At 34.5% G+C, this 18,846-nt stretch overlaps 2 protein-coding genes across 6 annotated transcripts; both read left to right on the forward strand.

Moving 5' to 3' along the window:
* The first annotated feature begins 5,534 nt into the window (after nucleotides 1–5,534).
* On the forward strand, nucleotides 5,535–8,796 carry LOC113762543. Of its 2 annotated transcripts, XM_027306036.1 has the most exons (8): nucleotides 5,535–5,991; nucleotides 6,180–6,237; nucleotides 6,648–6,728; nucleotides 6,832–6,867; nucleotides 6,974–7,213; nucleotides 7,303–7,444; nucleotides 7,767–8,290; nucleotides 8,615–8,796. In XM_027306036.1, the coding sequence occupies exons 1-7, from the start codon at nucleotides 5,777–5,779 to the stop codon at nucleotides 8,258–8,260; spliced, it is 1,266 nt and encodes a 421-aa protein (XP_027161837.1). In that variant the 5' UTR covers nucleotides 5,535–5,776; the 3' UTR covers nucleotides 8,261–8,290; nucleotides 8,615–8,796. The 2 variants fall into 2 exon arrangements, with proteins under 2 accessions (XP_027161837.1, XP_027161836.1); XM_027306035.1 differs by having other exon boundaries at nucleotides 7,767–8,796.
* A 3,273-nt stretch (nucleotides 8,797–12,069) lies between these two features.
* LOC113762362 lies at nucleotides 12,070–18,154 on the forward strand. 4 transcript variants are annotated; one of them, XM_027305779.1, is made up of 11 exons: nucleotides 12,070–12,434; nucleotides 12,594–12,619; nucleotides 12,888–13,024; nucleotides 14,284–14,350; nucleotides 14,499–14,552; nucleotides 14,760–14,834; nucleotides 15,125–15,160; nucleotides 15,464–15,548; nucleotides 16,139–16,196; nucleotides 16,302–16,403; nucleotides 17,810–18,154. In XM_027305779.1, the coding sequence occupies exons 4-11, from the start codon at nucleotides 14,342–14,344 to the stop codon at nucleotides 17,820–17,822; spliced, it is 432 nt and encodes a 143-aa protein (XP_027161580.1). In that variant the 5' UTR covers nucleotides 12,070–12,434; nucleotides 12,594–12,619; nucleotides 12,888–13,024; nucleotides 14,284–14,341; the 3' UTR covers nucleotides 17,823–18,154. The 4 variants fall into 4 exon arrangements, with proteins under 4 accessions (XP_027161580.1, XP_027161579.1, XP_027161582.1 ...); XM_027305778.1 differs by lacking the exons at nucleotides 12,070–12,434; nucleotides 12,594–12,619 and having other exon boundaries at nucleotides 12,650–13,024; XM_027305781.1 differs by lacking the exons at nucleotides 12,070–12,434; nucleotides 12,594–12,619; nucleotides 16,302–16,403 and having other exon boundaries at nucleotides 12,650–13,024.
* The last annotated feature ends 692 nt before the right edge of the window (nucleotides 18,155–18,846 follow it).

Below are 18,846 nucleotides of genomic sequence, written 5' to 3' on the forward strand. Positions count from 1 at the left end.
TAAATGCAATTAAACCCCCCCCCCCCCCCTCTTTTTTTTTTTTTTTCTGTTTTAGCTAAGTAGATTTAGTTGAACTGGACAATCAGCGGCAAGGAGTTTGCTGTGGGAGTAGAACTATACCTCCTAGCTTGAGAGTTTAGGCAAGTTATGTGGAAATATGAAAGGGCACAAAATATATCAAATAATATTTCACTTGTATCATAAACACATTTCCCAACTCACCTTTTTATATTCCCAATTATCTTTTATCTCATATACATCACATCACAAAAAGTGCTGCAGTAATTATTCCAAATAATATTTCAATTTAATTTTGTTTGGATAGAGTTGTATTATTTGAAATATTATTTGGAATAATTACTGTAACACTTTTTGTGATGTGATGTATGTGAGATAAAAAGGTAATTAGAAATATAAAAAGGTGAGTTGGGAAATGTGTTTATGATGCAAGCGAAATATTATTTGACATATTTGTGCTATCCAAACACTCAGACTCTATCCAAACAAACCCATGGTAGTTTGTCTCTTTTTATTGAAGAGTTCGACAAAGGAATATGGTGTGTTTTGGATTATTTGTGTGGACATCTTTCTCTTCAACATTAATGTATAGGTCAAATTGGCATTTTGATTTTTTTTTTATTTTTATAAATGAGATGTTTTGAACCCAAAACCTCTTGCTTACAAGTTGCAACCTCTCTCTCTTACCATTCAATCCAATCCTCCTTACATTTTGGAAGTTTAATACTTCCTCCGTCCTACTTTAATAGTCCGGTTTTCCTTTTCGTTTGTCCTAAACTATAGCCCACATTCCAATTGAAAAATGTAGTTATTTTTTAATTTATCTAAATTACCCTTATTCAATGTAGGTTGTTATTAGTATAAACTATCTTATTCAATATGGATTTTTAACCTACTCCATTTAATACATTTAGATTTTTCAAAACATATTGATATATGAAAAGCCAACTTTGTTATTCTTTCAAGCTTATATCAGTAGGGAAACAAACGATGTCATCATTGTCTACAAAGCTTGAGTGAAAATTTGAAAAACTATCCATTCTTTCTTTCTTTCTTGACCATCAATTCAAGTTCCCATAAAACCATCAATTCAAGTTTTCATGAATAATTAATATAAAGTTGTACTCTATTTAATGTAAGCGTATTTTAGAATTATAGTAATTTAAATTTGTTTTTCCAACAAAGTTAACTATTTTTTTTTAAAATCGTGTGAAAAAAAACTAGGACTATCAAAATTGGACGGAGGGAGTAACCTTTAATTTGATAACTTTTTTATCTTTGTCCACAATTAGATAAAACATATTGCAACATTTTCAATTCTCTAATCTCTTTGTCTCCGCTCAAAATTCCCAATTTGAAGAAAAGATCCACACTTTTTTTTTAACTATCTATAAACATCTCCCTGCATAATAGATAGGCCAACCTGCGGATGAACAATGCAAAAGCACGAAGAGTGGCATAGGCCATGAAGGTTGATGCTGGAAAAGTTATATAAAGTTTCAATATTAAATACTACTCCCTCCCTTTTTTTTATAATTGACGTTTAAGAAATTTGCTCTAGTGTACTTTTATCTGTCGTTTTATTATCCCCATACAGTATTAATTATTTTTTCATAATTTTACCCTTTTATCTCTCTTTTCCAATACAGGGTTCTTAATTACTACTCCTAGTTTGGTGGGAGTTAGTTTGCATTACTTTTGGCCTAGTAAAACAACACCATTTAGTACTCTAGTGAGAGAAAACATGGGTGAATTGGACAATTAATGAGGGTACAAAAGGAAAGTAGTGTACAGATTTAAGCAATGAAATTTTTTTTTTTAATTGGTGTACAAAATCTTAAACGTCAGTTATAAAAAAAAGGAAAGGAGTACTACATTGTATGGAAATGCATGTGATGGTTACTTGCAGGGTCCCTCCTTTTTTAGTACTCCCCAAATAAAAAGCTCCCATTATTTATTTATTTATTTTACAGTTCAACTACAAGTGCTAGTTACAGTTCAACTACAAGTGCTAGTTTCAAAATGCACAGATTTAGGTTCAAGCTAGAGGATGGACCGAGGCAGGAGGGCAAGAGATGGGAGGAGGCATGTTAGATGGTGCACGTGCCGTGTTGGAATTTGGGAACGCACTTATTCCCTCCCTCTAATTATTACTAATATACGCCTGACTTCCATGTGCTTTGGATCCGATGCCCAAAGTTTTATAAGCACAAGAGAAAGGAAGCGGGGAAAGGAAGAGAGAATAATAATATGTTGGTAATGGAGGTAGTAGTTAATTCATTCATTGTACGGGCAGTTTATAGTCGTAACTCGCAAGGAAGGTTGGTATTTTTTTTTTTTATCGGTAACGATACATTTGTATAAATTATTCTATCATAATCTAGGGACGGACAGTTTATAGTCGTAACTCGTAAGGAAGGTTGGTAATTTTTTTTTTTATCGGCAACGATAAATTTATATAACCTATTCTATCATAATTTAGGGGGAGGGGGAGTCTAAGGAGACTGTAGAATGGGCTAGTGGATATATAAATTCAACTAGATCAAGAGAATGTTATGACATGATTCTTAAATTTTTTTCGCTGCAGGTGGGATTCGAACCCTCACCTACAGTTCAAGGAATGTAGGTGAGGGCAGTGGCCAGTGGTTGTAAGGAATGTTGGTCCGCTTTTGACAGTTTTTTTTTTTTTTTTTGGTGTCCTGCACTAAGCCCTCTGTTTTGCTCTTTTCACGAAACCGATTGTGACGGAAAGGTAAGAAGAATTACAGTACTGCTATGCTCTGTGGATTGACTTCTGTGTTTTTTTTTTTGGGTTTTACCAACACAGCAGTTCTATTCAACTCAACAGATAAATGGTTGAGACTTGGGATCCGAGAGCATTTTTATTCTCTAACCCGACCCTACCTAGCTAAACGGTCAATTCACTACAAACAAGAATGCTATGGTGTTCAAATTAGAAACAAAGTGCAAGAATTAGTCTGTTTTGGAATTGCAAAGGTTATACGAGGATTGAAGTTTTGGAAATTTGGAGATGTCGTTTTTCTTAATTTTTTTAGCATAAAAAGAGATGATTTCTCCCATTGACTAAATTTAATGTATGTAATTGCTAACATAAGTGCAGATCTTTTTTGAAATCGATGAAATAATTCTTGTTATTTAAATTAATGAAATGATTATTGCTGTTTTTTAAAAAGGTAATTAATTAGTTAAGCAGCAATATCTACTTCAAAGTTAAGCAATAGCTATTCGGTTGAGGAGAAGCCGTGGGTCTTATTTTTCTCCTTTTGTTTTTCTTTTCTATTTTCAGCTTTTCTATTTTTTATTTTGATTGAGGAGAAGCTTTTTGGCTTTTCGTTTTCTAAGACGCTGTTTGATAATTTAATTTTATACGTAAATTTAATGGATTCATATATTAACATATTTAGACAAGTAATACTGAATTTTCTAAACAAAATCTACTCAAAAAAATAAGTGATAAGTTATTCACTTATCACTTAATATGATGTACATTCAAATGTATTAAATTTAGTACTTAGCAATTCACTAACTTAAATGAATTTAGATTTCAAATATCAGGCTTTAGATTTTAGTTTTTGAAGTTCATATCAAACGCATCCTAAATTTAATTATCCAATCGAGATAATGGTTCTTTCAGGCAATTTGATCCACGGTCCTTGCGATCATGGGTTTAGCTAGGCTGAGCACTGCTCGTCTGACACATTCGAGTTGTTGCTGGGCCGCGTGTATCAAAAAAGTGTCAAGGCTGACTCTAGACCCAATGCTTAGGCCTAGCATTTAAAGCTTCCCGTACACTAGCCATGTCTTAGCTGAGCCCGTTTTTAAACTACTCAAGCTGAATGATTTCTCTGTAGGTTAATACGTGGTAAATAAGTTAAAAGAGTATACGTGCTTTTGTATATAACGCACAAGCATAAGCAAAGGGTTTGATGTTAAAAAATCTATCATTATTTGCTATTTCCATTTTATCCTCGCATGATGGAGTAATACGTCTTTCTATATATAATGCACGAGTAGTGGATTTGGTGTTTAAAAAAATTTTGTCATTATTTGTTATTCTAATTTTATCCTTGCATAGTGAAATAGTAATATATAACTATCTTATGTTCCGTGCTCTAATATTTACACAAGTGTTGCTTTTATACTTATTTGCTACTCTTTTTTTTTTTTTTTCGGAGACGACAACTGTTGTATAACCTAATCAATTCTACACTAAGGGGGTGGGGGCGGACCTAAGGAGGCCCAGGGATAATCCGAAAGGGACTGAACCACCACCGGACCAAACGGGTGCACAATACACCAGCCTGAATTTTTTGAAACAAACCACTTAAATGTGGCATTTTGAACCCTTGCCTCCCACCCCACCAAGCTAGGTGGTGGGCTGGTGGTTTTATACTTATTTGCTACTCATGCTCCATACTTCGACGTTTACGTGATTGCTGGTATAATATTTAAATATCATTACCCACCTTTACACAGCTACTGTTACAGTACTATTTTTATCCATATCACTATATTCATTCCAAGTCTCTCTACCAATTTTAATAAAGAAATAGAAAATTCCATTACCATATAATTAATTTCTTTGCTATAACTAATTTGTTATTTTATATTTTTGCATTTTTATTTTTTCCTAAAATATGCGTACAGATCGAGTGTGCCTTACCTACTAGTTCTTTTTTTTTTTTTTTGTTGGTGCTTTTGTGCATCTTAACTTTGAGTGTCACAATTGTAAGTGTTTATTGTTTTCGTTAGAAAGAGAATGCCAAAAGTCGTCTAGTCCTTATTATTTAAGTACTTTTTTTTATAGGACTATTTAAGTATTTCAAGTCTTTTAGTTACAATGATGTGTATTATATATAGGAGACGGATGGGTTGGATGATCAGAAGAGAAAGTGTAAATGAAAGATATCGAGTTGGAATCCTCCAATTTACATTTAAAAAAACTAAAAAAAAAAATGTATCATACATAAGTCATGTACTTATACACGCCTGAACTTTTGGAGAAATAGCCTATTATAATTCATTTATTTTCTCATTCCATGAATTTTCTTGCTAATTAATAAAAAAAGAGAATGGAATACACCATAGGTCTTAATTATAAGTCAAGTTTTTATACTATTTTTCTTTCTTTCTTTTTTTTTTTTTTTTTTGAGAAACACTCAATGGTCAAGCGTATATTGGTGTTTTTTTTTTTTTTTGCTTTCCTTCATCTTGGATTAAAGGAGCGTCAATTGACCGCATTCCTCCTGCCAAGGATGGCAAGTCATCAGATAAGACTAAACACGCGACGGGAATGACGAAACGACACCATCAGAGTCAAAATTCTGAAATTTATCATCGGATAAAACTAAATACGCGACGGTAATGACGATTACGACGCTGTGAGAGTCAAAATTCTGAAATTTATTTTTTATTTTTTACTTTTTTGGGCACCGCGGGCCCGGGGTTCCCAGTGCGTGGAAGGCAGGATAAAGGATTTGCTTAAAAGGAGCACGTGGTGGATATGGTCTGAGCTGGCAAATGGCCATCCGCCCCACACGGCCAATCCAATCCTCCGCCACCACCAACCACCAACTCAGAGAAGGAGAAGAGGCCCTTAGGCGCCGCGTCCTGGCCTGCCAACAAATCCACCCAACACTCTATTGTTCTCTCTCATCAACTTAATCATCTTATTTTGTTGATTTTCTGCTGGTTCGGATTTCGACTGGGACTTAGGGTTTGGGAAGCTCCGAAAGAAATGTTAAGCAAGCAGGGGGAAGAAGGAGGAGCAGGGGGAAGGTTTTACTGGGTAAAAGGTGAACAAGAGTCCGGCTGTGTTAAAAAGAGCAGAGGAATTGTGGTTGTGTTTGCGTGGTGGGGCTCAATTCAGGAAACCCAATTGAAGGATTTCACTGATCTCTACTCCTCGCTGGGTTGGAATTCTCTCGTTTGCCTCGCCCATTTTCTTAATCCGTAAGCTCAACCTTTTTTTCAACTCTCTTTCAACTTTACCATTTAGTTTTGAATTACTAGTTACTGCTACCGTACTATATATATCTATAGGAAAAAGTTACTACTGCAGTTTCAATATTACCACTATATCATCATTACTTTATGGGTCATCTCTATTAATTGTATTTTCTTCTCTCTCTGGTTTACAGATTCACCCCTGAGAGGGCCACATCGCTAGCATTTTGTATTGTTAGTCAGCTTGTTGAGGTCAGCTTCTCGTCCCTTCTTTTAACTTAGTTCATCTTTGTTCCTCCACTTGGATTGTATGCCATCAACTGGGTTATTTGTGGTTTGTTTAATGTGTGAAACATGTGTGTACTGAATGATTAGATGAGATTCATGCTGTTATTTAATCATTTAAAATAAGGTTTCATGTTATCTAAATTCAATAGTTTGTATGAATTTGGTGGAGCACTCTTTTTTTTAGGTGAAACTTGATGCTTTCCATAAGTATTTGCTCAACCCGTTATTTTCTTCTTGTTGTTGTTACTAACTCAATATATGGTGCTATTATGGAAACTGATAATTTAAGTTTGTTTTGAATGCAAGATAGTGTGAACTTGTTTCATTTCTGCATACTTTGTTCACCGGGAGAATATATTTCTGCTCAAATGTAGGAGCTAAGGTCAAAGCCATGTCCTATAGTCCTTGCTTCTCTTTCTGGTGGTTCACAAGCTTGCTTGTATAAGGTCTTTCAGGTATACATACTGAGGTTAACTTTGCTGTATAATGCGGTCCTGGTGCTAAGATTTTCTCCTCTACTTTTGCCACTTCTGTATAACTTATTTAAACATAACGCAGATTATTGATGGAGGATGTGAAGTCCAGCTCAATTTGGTATAGTTCTTATCTGTATCTGCTTTATACTGTACATCATGGATTTTGTGTATCTTGAAAGGTCAGCGTCTGTTCGGCTTACTGAGTAATTGCTTATAATCTGAAGAATGACAGTAGATTGGTTAGAAGTTGCATCTCGGGTCAAATCTACGACTCTGGTCCTGTTGATGTTACCAGTGACTTAGGTGCAAGATTTTCTGTACACCCCACTGTCCTGAAGATGCCTGGTTCTGCTAAGCTTGTGTCCTTAGTTGCAAAAGGTGTCACTTCTGGACTGGATGCTCTATTCATCACAAAATTTGGATCCCAGCAGACAGATTACTGGCAGAGTCTTTATTCCTCAGTTGTATGTTTCTTGTTTAACTTTGATGTCTGCAAGTTGTGAATTCATGGGTTTTTACTTACTTGACATTGTTAATGGGTTATTGTTCACAGAGCTTGGGTGCCCCTTTTCTCGTTCTATGCTCAGACTGTGATGATCTTGCTCCATACCCCATTATATGCAACTTCTCTCAGCGTTTACGAGATGCTGGAGGTGCTGTAGAAATCGTGAAGTGGAAAAATTCCCCTCATGTTGGTTGGTCTTAAACTATCTACTGAGATGTAATTTTTTAGTTTCAGACTAGAGCACTTAATATGTTTATTTCCATTGTTTTGCACTAGCTTCCTGCCTTCATCAAGCTTGTTACTATAAAAAGTATAGATTTTATGTGCTGTATGCTGTCTTGCAGTTACACATGTTTGACATTTTTGCTTATCATTGACATGCACTGTGTTTGCTGGCAAATATTACCTTGTAGAGTTTCTTTACCTGCTCCTAGTTCCAGTTAACCTCTAGATTTGAGCGCTTTTAATGGTAGTATATTTAAACTGTGCTGACCTTGTTAATCTCATTACAGGTCATTACAGTAGCTATCCAATTCAGTACAGAGCTGCTGTAGCAGAGTTGCTTGAGAGATCAAATTCAATATTCTTTCATAAAATCCAGAGACTTGGAGAGCAAATTGGCACCGACTTGGGCGGTATGCCTGGTGAAATATCTGATTTGATATGTGATCTCCAAAATGCAGCTGTTAATTCAAATCAAAGCCTTAGAAGAGTTGCAGTTGGACCGGAAGACCACTTCTTCTTACCAAGTTCAATGGAACATGACAATTTTAGAGACTCGCGCTCTTCTCAAGAGGATAGGAAGGAAAAATTACCATCTGATACAAACCCTAGGATGGATGCACATGGTGTTCTTGGCCAAATCCTCTTTGATGCGTGTGTCCCGAAAAACATTGAAGGTTGGGATATCAAATTTTCTGGTTCTTTGAACGGCCAGCCATTTGCTTCTGCTTCTAGGCGTTCACCCTTGAAGGCTATCAAATTTATAGGTCGTTCGAGATTGTGACCAGGTCTGATATGAGTTGACATATTTGAGGTAAATTTTCTAATTATGTTTAGTAAACTGCATTCTTTAGATAAGAATGGCATGTCTCTGAGAAATAAAGTTGCATAAGAGGTGATTTTGCCAAGGATTGAGCAACAAATCCGTTTGTCGGGTACTTTGTAGCGTGAGGGGTATATTATATATGCCTGTGATACTGTCAACTATATATTGGTGATTAAAAATGACAAATCTTTGAGTAGCTGCTGAAAGCATATGGCTCTGAGCGAAGGAAGGGTAGAAGGGGGTGTCCTTTCATCTTTCTGTGACACGCTTAAAAAGCCATTGTAACCTGTATTGCTATGGCATGTTCAATAGGAGTTCGAAGCTATGGGTGCCTGCAGAGCACGTGATGGAAGACAACGAGCCTACTTTTGTAAATAGTGTTAATATATGAGGTTTTTTTTTGGAAGGAGTGTTAATATGTGAGTTGAAAGACGGAATTACTTAACTGTTACAAGCGTATTAACCCTGGTTTTTTGTTTAATATGTTATTAGCATGTTATTAAGTCCTGCTTTTCCTTTTTTATTCCTTCTTGTCCAACATGCAACACAAGAAAGAAAGTCCCTTTTCACATTGTTCGACTTTGTGGTCCATGTTTTCTTCATTTGGAAATTGTGTTCGATTTCATAGTCAATATCTTTTGCAGAACTATTGTCAAGGAAAATAATGTGCTTGGAAAAAATGTAAATACTCATCTGTAGTAATAATCATTTCCTTGTATTTTCCGTTGGACAAAAAAAAAAAAAAACAGATGACCTTTGGTCATTAATTCACTCACTCAATAGAATGCAATACAACCTTGACATTTAGATTAGGAATATCCCTTGATCTTCTACGAAATTGTAGCCGTGGGCCATCAATTTAAACATTACCTTGTTGTATCTCTCTTCTTTTCGTGTGTAAAAATATATAGTTTGAAATAATAGTTTTTTCTTTTTTCATTTTAAACAGCTATTCCATTTGAATAATAAGAACCATACGAAGGACCAGGTTGTTTGGATTCCATTTTTTGGAGAGTTTTTTTATTTTTTTTTCCTTTAAAATTATTGTAGCATTTTTTAGAATGTGACGTATGTGGGGTAAAGAAGTGACCGAGAACTGTGTAAGAAAGATATTCATGAAAAATGAAAAAATTGTCCCTTAAAACTAGCAATTCAAACAAAAAACTTCTAATGCAATTGTGGGGCATAGAACATAACTTTGTGGGGAAATTCCAAAATTACCGTGGCTTATTATTTTGAGAAAAAGCGATTTACAGCTACAATTCTTATTGAAAATTGAATTTTGACAAGTAGATTGTCAATCATTAGATTTTCTTTTTCTTTTCTGAAAAATCTTAATAATTAGTTGGATAGGCCTCGAACGCCTAATGAGATCATTATTCAAGTGATCATTAACTCGATATGGATCATTTACTAAAACTTACATGACTAAATTATTCATCGCTTAATTCGTGGACCATCGTAAGCTATTTTCAATAATAGATATATGGTAGCTTCGGTTTGCCTAATAATAAGTTAGTAAGAAATATTTCTAAACTCATCTGTTGACTATAAAGTAGACTTTTTTTACCAAGCGCCCAATGTATTTAATTTACACCATATGAATGTAGAGACACACACTTATTGCACCCGTGTAGTTAGACACTTTCCCAATTTAATATTACTCTTATAAAAAAAACTAATTTTTAAAGCCCATCATAATGATGTCTTGTTAGAAATTTTATTTTGGTTCAGACTAGTGAATAAGATTTGTGTCGCTTACTAAATATATATTTAGTACAATCCAAATAATTTCTCGCAGTCCTTATTTGGTCCATTAGGCAGTATTATATTGGTCAAAAATCAATTATTTGGCTTTCCAAGTAATTAGTCGTGATTGATATATATATATTTTTTAAAAAATCGTTTAAAACGTCTCTCACATTTCATTAAAATGAAAATTTTCATCTTTATTTTTAAATATTTACATTACATCTCCTACAAATTAAAGTTTACAAACTTTGGTCTCAACATAATTTTTAAACAACTTTTTAGCCTGGAACTATCACGTAACCCACATGCAATAATTTTTATATATAGAAATATCAGATCCCAGTTATTTCGTGGCAAAAATGAATATGAATTTGGTCAGATCTCAATTTTTTTGAAGGGAAAAATGAATATGATTCAGATCAAATCTAACTTTTTAGGGACAAAAATGAATATGAATCTAGTTATTTATTTAATTGCAAATGGGATCTAGTCTTTTTATCCCTCAAAAAACTAGTCATGTATGATTTCAAGATAAAAAGTGATCGAAAACCTAAATTGATATCAAATTTTATCAACTTAATTTTGTAAAAAATGTAAAAAAATGTAAAGTTACTATTTTAAAATTGAAAGGATGAAAAAAAATTCATTTGACAAAATATAAGAGATGTTTTGAACGATTTTTCCAAATTTTTACACGTAACCAATAAATAAATAAACAAACTCTTGATCTGCCCAAAAACAAACTCAAGGCAAAAGGCAAAAGAACTGAACGCATTAATTGGAGAAATAAAAGGTTCAGAAGAACGTTTGGATGGTGAGAATCTTTCATGTCCTAAAATTTGCGAGATGTCCACATCCAGACCTTATAATTTCTTCATGAAGTGGTTTGCCCCAAATAAGTAGTGCACCAGCTCTTGTACTTTTACAGCAAACGCAACGCTTTGTTGGTTACGTGATTTTTTTTTTGCACGGACTTGTCTTGGCACTCCGCCAGAGACCGCGTCCTTGTTGCTTGGTTTTCGTCTGGGATAATCTCAAAAAGTTCCCCTCAGATTTTTGACAGTATTACTGAGCTCCTCTGAATTTTCAAAAATTTACTTACCTCCCTCCCTTGACTCCAACCTTTTTTTTTTTTGTAAACAAACCGGCCCATGTTAGGAGAAGTAATATATAAATAAATGATTTCAAAAAGAGAGAAGAGAACTTCATATCAAAAATGCAATTTTATGGTCTTAGTTATTAACTTATTATAAAACTGCATACAAATAAAATTTTATGATACGAAGACCAAAAAAAAAAATAAAATGTAGGAGTGTATCACAAATGGTTTTGAAAACATTTTTTAGTAGTGTACCAAATTGCAGATTTATTCTATTTCATTGGGTTCATTTTTCATCTGTGTCACATATATGCTACAAAATACCTCAAATTTATTATTTCTAATTCTATGGAAAAAAATAATGATTTGAAGGAAAAATAATTTCCAAAAAATTTCACTCTTTCAACTACACAATCTTTTTAAAGAAATAATGAAAATTCTCAAGAACTCCGGATTGGAAGTCATAACATTACAAGGAGAACATAAAGTTCATTGCATATTTAAATGCACAATAAACACAAAAGTGTGCCTAAAATGGCTCCAAATTTGTGATGATAATATTTTTAATAGTGATTCTAAACTTATTTGTTTTATTTCTAATTGTAAAAATAAATGCCATTTCTTTTTTAGTCAAAGCACTTTAATAATAATAATAATAATAATGAGGGAAGGTAGCTAATGTTGGATCCTACTTGGTCGAAAAGGAAAGTAAGTGATATTTATGAAAGTGTTGGGTGAGCTCAATAATATGTACAGTAGATATATGAAATTACCACTTTCCTTTTCTGTTCTCACCCCCTTGCTCTCCAGACTCCACGGTTATCAACATAAGTAGATAACATGGCAACTCCATTCAGCCAGAATTTTCGTCGTCCTCTCACGTGCCCGGCATGTGGATTGGAATCATCATGTTGTTCGCGCATCACGCGTTAGTTTTCCCATCTGGCATCGCCTGCCAGTGTCCCATGTGCCCGTGCTTCCGTCTTTCTGATCTTCTGCTGCATTTGCTCTCTTCCCGCTGCATTCTCTCTCCCACTACATTCTCTTTCTTTCTTTTTTTGGTTTTTTTTGGGATAATGTTGCTCTATCACTTATCCGCATCCTCTGGAACCTGGTACAAAATTTTGTTGACCTCCTCCTTTGTTGTAATAGGCTTTCTTCTTCATCTCTTTTTTGGGATAATGTTGCTCTATCACTTATCCGCATCCTCTGGAACCTGGTACAAAATTTTGTTGACCTCCTCCTTTGTTGTAATAGGCTTTCTTCTTCATCTCCGGTGAGGTCAGATCTTCTCTTCAGGTTGCCTCTTTTTTTTTTTTTTTTTGCTAAAGTTCGTATTTCTTTTTGTCCCTTGTCCACTGACGTGCAGTTTTCTGCTTTTTTTCTCATCCACGGGCTTGTTACCGCCCAAGGACGTGCCATCTTCAGTGTTGGTTGCAGATCTTGTGCTTTCTTCTTTCTCTCCAGTGAGGTCGGGTCTTCTCTTCAGGTTGCTCTGTATTCATGTTTTTCTCCTCCTCTGTAAAAACTTGTTTGATGCTAATGGTTCTTGTGTTTTGTTGTGCAAGCATTTTTTTCATTGCTTTTAGGAGACTGGTTTGTGATTTCTTTGGTAGCTGGGATTTGGACTCTGGAAGCCGTTTGTTTGGCTGCCCCTCTTTACTTGTCTTTCCCTCTCCTCCCCATCATCAAATTCCAGCCACATCTTCTAATGTAGCTCTCTACTACTTACAGACGGAATCCGCAGTAGAAGTTTCTGAACTGAAAAAGGAAAGCTAATCTCAGGGAGATAGATAGAAGAGAAGGTACGACGGCGTCCAAGATGCAGAGTATCGCGGTTCTTCAGACCGAGAATAACCTTGCAACCGGAGGTATATTTTCTTCAACTTTCTTCCTTCTCTCAATATCTCAATCTCTCTCTTTCGCGCTCTTTTTTCTTTTGTTTCAATTAATCTGAATTTCTATCTACATTTCAACGGAGTAGTAGTATATCGTCCTTAATTGGTGCACAACATTAGGAAATCTTGTTCTCTTTCGTTGTTTCCCCTCTTTAATAATCGAACCACTTCAAGAAAAAAACCGACCTTGGGAATTATTTTGCCCTAATACCCATTGTGGGTTTCGTAAATTTTGGTAATTTATTATATTTAGCTAAGAGAATTGGAGGTTTTGGTATAATTTGTGTAAAATTCCACGATTTTTCGGCTAGCAGTTTGGGCTTTAGAATTGTTGGCTTTGTCTGAATTTTTATCTCTTCTATATTTAATGGATATCTGAGGATCATTTAGTATCTGAAACTAATAAATCTACCAACGCTTACAGTCATGAGTGTAGAGTTAACTAAATATGTTAACCTCTTTATGAATAACTTTTTAAGGACTTTTATGCTAATTCTTCGCATTCAAAAAGGAGATAAATGGAAGAAACATTATTTTCTGATATTAGAGACACCTGCGGGAAAGAAGATGATAGCAAGTTACTGACCCCAGGTAGTATGAGATGAGATTGTATTGTAATTGAGCAGGGTTCACTTATCATAATAGATTGAATTTTGTAGTTTTGAACTGATACATTGTTCTTTTGATTGACTGAATGGCAATTTGGGAGCCATGCAGTTTGTTTTTCTTGTTTTTATTTTCTTATAATCCAAACCTGAAAAGGATTTGTTTTTTTCTCTTCCGAGTGATTGTTTGGTTTTCCAAAGATTTAAATTTTCCAGAGATTGATTGTTTGGTTTTCCGAAGGTCAATCTCTTTAACCCAAGAAAATAATAATATTAAACTGAAAAACAACAAAAATGTTGTCTTGGGAAACTATTGTTTATTTACATGGCTTGGAAGTTGAAATTGCCAGAAACAAGAAGCTCACTTTCTCTGATGGTCATATTTCTTCATCAGGTTGACCATTGCCAAAAAGAAGAGCTTAGCCACAAGACATCTCATAGCAATATCACGTCTTATTGTTGAAAATTTTGATTTTATGGTAGTGTTTGTAGGTTGAGTTATGACCCATGATTTATGCTCAGGCCCTTAAAATGGAGATATATAGTTAAGAAAAGTATAAAGGATTGGGGTGGCTTCAACATTTACCTTCAACTAATTTTCCTTGTGTTTTTCCTTTTTGAATTCAGCTTTGTGGAAATTGTGGCTCCTGTTTTCTCGCGGGATGCTTGGCGATGTGTTTGGCATATGATTCAGGTTCCCTTCTCTAACTTTGTCATTTGTATACGTATGTTTTAAGCCTTGTTGTACCTCCAACTATTTTTGCTTTTAGCTGCTCTCATTAGCCTTGGTTCTTTCCAGCTTAGAGCTCACGCTGATTTTTTACTTTCAATAACATTTCTAGAATGATTTGGTGCATGGTTGGGGATTGGATTTTGCGCTAAGGAGATGTGTGGAGGTCAGTGGTTTTATTTGTTTCTTATCACTGTATTATTTGAAAGATTTAGAAAAGAAGGCTTGTCTACCTGCTTTTCATATTCCTGTTGGAAGGAGAGATCTGCGGGACAGTGGCATGTAAAACAGATAAAATTGGAAAACATGTATGTATTTCAAATGGATGTCTGCGTATTATCAGTTTCATTGTAAGTGTATTTTGCCTGTGTAGCCTGCACATGAGAAAATTGATGTGGTTGACTCTCAGTGGATAGTTCATCAAGTTATTCCTTCTCTGGGAAGTCAGGTCAGTTAACTACTTTATTACAACCATCGGGACTTGCTTTTCCTTTTCCTAGAGGTGATTAAAATAATGAAGTTTAGTTGTTTGCAAATGTTGTTCTGTTCAACTTTAATTTCCATTTTTGAGCAAATGGTTCTTCATTGATAATATACGCAACTTTTTAGCAGCAACCCCCTTATTTACATTTTTTTCTTCCACGTCAATTATCCTACTTGTCCCTTGATCTGGTTTCCCCTCATTTAGATTTGTTTTGTTGATAATGATGCTAACAGCTTCAGCTTCGTTGATTCCAGGGTCAATCTGAAAATGGAAAAGCTCCTTGGCAAGGGGTATGTAAGCTGTTACTTGTTCGGTTTCCATTTCAACCTTTCTGTATATTTTTTTATTGAGGCCTTTTCTTTGTCCTTCGTTTTTTTTGCAAAAGTCAACTCTGAAAGCTTCTTCATCCAATTTTATGGTAATCTGAGTTATTCTATATCACCTACATTCTAACAATCATGTTTAAATTAGGATTCATAGGTCTTATATCTGCACTCTGTTTGAATTGCATGATTTTGCATTGAACTGAATTTCATTAGATTTGTCCAAACATCAAGTAACTAGCTTGAATTCTTTTCTATCTAATTTGGTAGGTAAGAGAGAGGTGCAGAAGTGAGTGGGTGCAGTTTCAAGATCGCCTAGCCAATGCAGATAAGAAATATATTGAACAGTTTGGGAGGACTTTGAATTAGCTAATTTCTGGTTATTACCTGTAACTTTCTTCATTTTCTTTTGTCCTTTTTCCATCTTTGTATCATTGTACGGAAGGGTGTTTTGGAGCCCAATTCTCTCACTCGATGTCTTTAAATTTTTTTTTTTTTTAGCTTCTAGCGGGCGGTAGCTGAACTTCCTGTAGTAGTGAAAACTAACGATCTGAAACTGGAAGAGAGTGATCCTTTTTTGTGTATAAATAGATTAGACTTTGCTTCATTTGACTCCCATATTGCCAATATTCATTTCCTTTTCTTTCTTTTTTCTTTTCCTTTTGTTTTTTTCGCCCTTTTTTCCCTTTTCTATTTTCTTGAGGCGGGGAGGTGTGGGTGGGAATCCGTTGGTTGCCTCATACTGAACTCACCCGCTTACAGTTGTTATTTGGAGAACCATCCCCTGTTACCACTTTATTGAGCTTATTACCATCAGCAGTGGGATTATATGAGTTGGAGTACTTACCTACTTTCTGTTTAATATTTCACTATTAAGTTGCGAATTTGGAGACGGAATTTCTGTTATATGCCAAATTTCTAATATTCTGGGTATCTCTTTTGCAGGAACGAGGTATTTGAACAACAGAAAGTTTTGTATCCTTTTAAGTTTTCTTGCATTTGGGTATTGATACTACTCACCTTTATTGCTCTGACTCCTACTTCTTTGCACAAGTTCCCTTTGACCTGCAATGCTTCTTTACTTTTTTTTTCTCTTAACTTCTTGTAGCTCTGATTGGAAAAGAAATATAGAGACATTGGAGAAAAATAGTGTAACCAGTCTGAGGACATTGATCAATCTTGGTTCTGAAGTGTACATGCAAGCTGATGTTTATGTCTCTTCATACCATATCAATGTCATTTTACTTGGTTGTACATAGGATTAGTATACATTTGAAGTGTTTATCAAGATATGAAAGAATTCATTTCTCTTTTGTTTGAGGTGTGTGTGATTTATTATAACTCTATATGTTTGTGTCTGCCTATGCACTGAAAAAAAAAGAAAGTATATGGTACCTTAGTTGTTCCAAGTATGTCTTCAGCTATGGTGAACAAAGTGTTGTAGGTTCTTTGGGCTACGAGCTTGGGTTTTGGTAGTCTCAGTACCAGATGGAATCATGTCAGATTGATATAGGGTGCAAGAGAAGTGTTCTTTACTTGATGTGATGGTGCTTACTGTAAACAAATATGAGAGATAATTGCAGAAACAAGGCAAAAACAATCAATTATGGGGACAGTTCAAAACTTTAACAGCTTACGAATAAGCGATCGAACCTGAATTTATCTTTCCTGATTTCCAATTTTCAACTCTAGATATTCCCCAGGCAATCATGACCTTCAAGCTTCTCATCATAACTATGCGTCTTTAGGAAACATCTGTTTTTTTGAACTTGATAAGTGGAGCCGATCCATGTATTCTTAAGGTAGCTATGTCAATGATTGAGTTGGAATGGAACAAACAAAAGAGAATGATTTATAATGTCAATGTATCTATGAATGATTTATAAGCCTATGTGCTTGATTTATCAACTCTAGATATATTGAGTGATTGAGTTGGATCTATTACAATTATCTATTGATTGAATACCTTGAGCTTTTTGCCAAAATCTGTCTCAAAACTGATTTTGATTTGTAGCTATGGTACATTTGATACTTGAGGTTGTGATGGTTATGTTGATGTGTGGGATGGAAACAATAAAAAAAGGTTGTATCAGTTATTTTTCCTTAACTGAATTTGAAATGTCTTCCGCTCCATGACGACATTTGTCAGTTTTTTATCATACTTGTTATATTTGTCAAAACAAGGGTTCTTTTTTTTTTTTTGTTTTTTGCCTCTGAATTTGAGATTATGATTTCTTTGTTATACTAACTTATTCTATTGTTCGTGGAAATTTATTACTTTAGCTCATTTTTCTGAAAGTGATCAATTGGAATGCTAAAGCAAGATGAATTGTATTAGAGATTTCTTTTTTGTTTCAGACTTTGACAAATGCTGTTTTATATCCTGTAAATGATGTTCTTCTGTGTTTGGTTCTTTCTGCGAGATGTTACTTTTGCTTCGGTGCGTTGTGTATAAAGGCATCTTCATAAGTTACTTGTGTGAGTGCTGTTTTGAATGATTACACTTATTCTTCTTGAATGATTTTGAATGCTTTTGACTGAATAAATAGTGTGTGCAGACTAGGAATTCATTGGTTATTTTGAATGATTTTGAATGCTTCTGATTTTTTGCTGCAGAATGCTGAACTGACTGCTCATGTGGCTAAGCAGTAAAGAGGAAGGAATCTGCTGTCCTATGTTAGGCATTGTCGTTTGATTATGAGTGCAGTTTCATTGGATGTTTTTTAGTTAATGTGTATTATGTAGTTATAGTTGTTAGAGGACTCAAGCACAGAAATTCTGTAATAGCTAGGTTGTTGCCATTTCAGTTTGTTGCCATTCTGTAATAGCTAGGTATGTATTGATCATATAATTTCTGAAGCATTCTTGATGGGAGAAAAAGACTTTGGGGTAAAGAATCAAGAAATCATATAGAGAACAAAGTTGAAATTAATGTAAGACGAGACCATACAGCTTTCCTAAGATTGATTCTTTATTTGGTTCATTATTTCTGAAATAAGTTCAATTCTTTGACCACCTTTTTTTTGCACATTACTTTTTCATTTTTTTGTGTTCATCCTAGATTAGATTAATAGTTTAAATATACTTTCCACAGTAATTAATTTATAATCAGTTCCACAATTTAGGTCTTGATTTTCTTTTTATGGCGTTTGTATAATAACCTATAAAAATGTTGGGTATATCATAATTGTTAATGTGTCTAAAACAAAATGACTTCTTATATACAAAACAATTAATGTCATTCTTATATACAAAACAAGTAATGTCATTCTTATATACAAAACAAGTAATGTCATTTTTAGTGTGAAGTGTCTTGTTGAATTTCACTTTGTGTATTTCAAGCTTCTCTGGCCTCCAAAGACGAAAATTCGCTGAGAAGACGAGAGCAACAACCATGATGAAAGGATTGTTTTACTACCATTACTTCCTTACAAGGACAAAGGACAATTCATGAGGTCCTAGAATCCGGTATTTATTACTACCATTATATATTTTTTTTTTGCTTAGACGGTATTTATTATGGTTGATATGGTTTCTTTTGTTACTTTATAAACAGATCATGAAATCTCAGAATCAGTTCTCCATCGTATTGTCTCATCTATGAATCCATTCCTAAAACATGACTGGACTACATTCAATTGCTTCTATCAATT

This window comes from Coffea eugenioides, chromosome 2 (assembly GCF_003713205.1).
Source record: "Coffea eugenioides isolate CCC68of chromosome 2, Ceug_1.0, whole genome shotgun sequence".
NCBI lineage: Eukaryota > Viridiplantae > Streptophyta > Magnoliopsida > Gentianales > Rubiaceae > Coffea > Coffea eugenioides.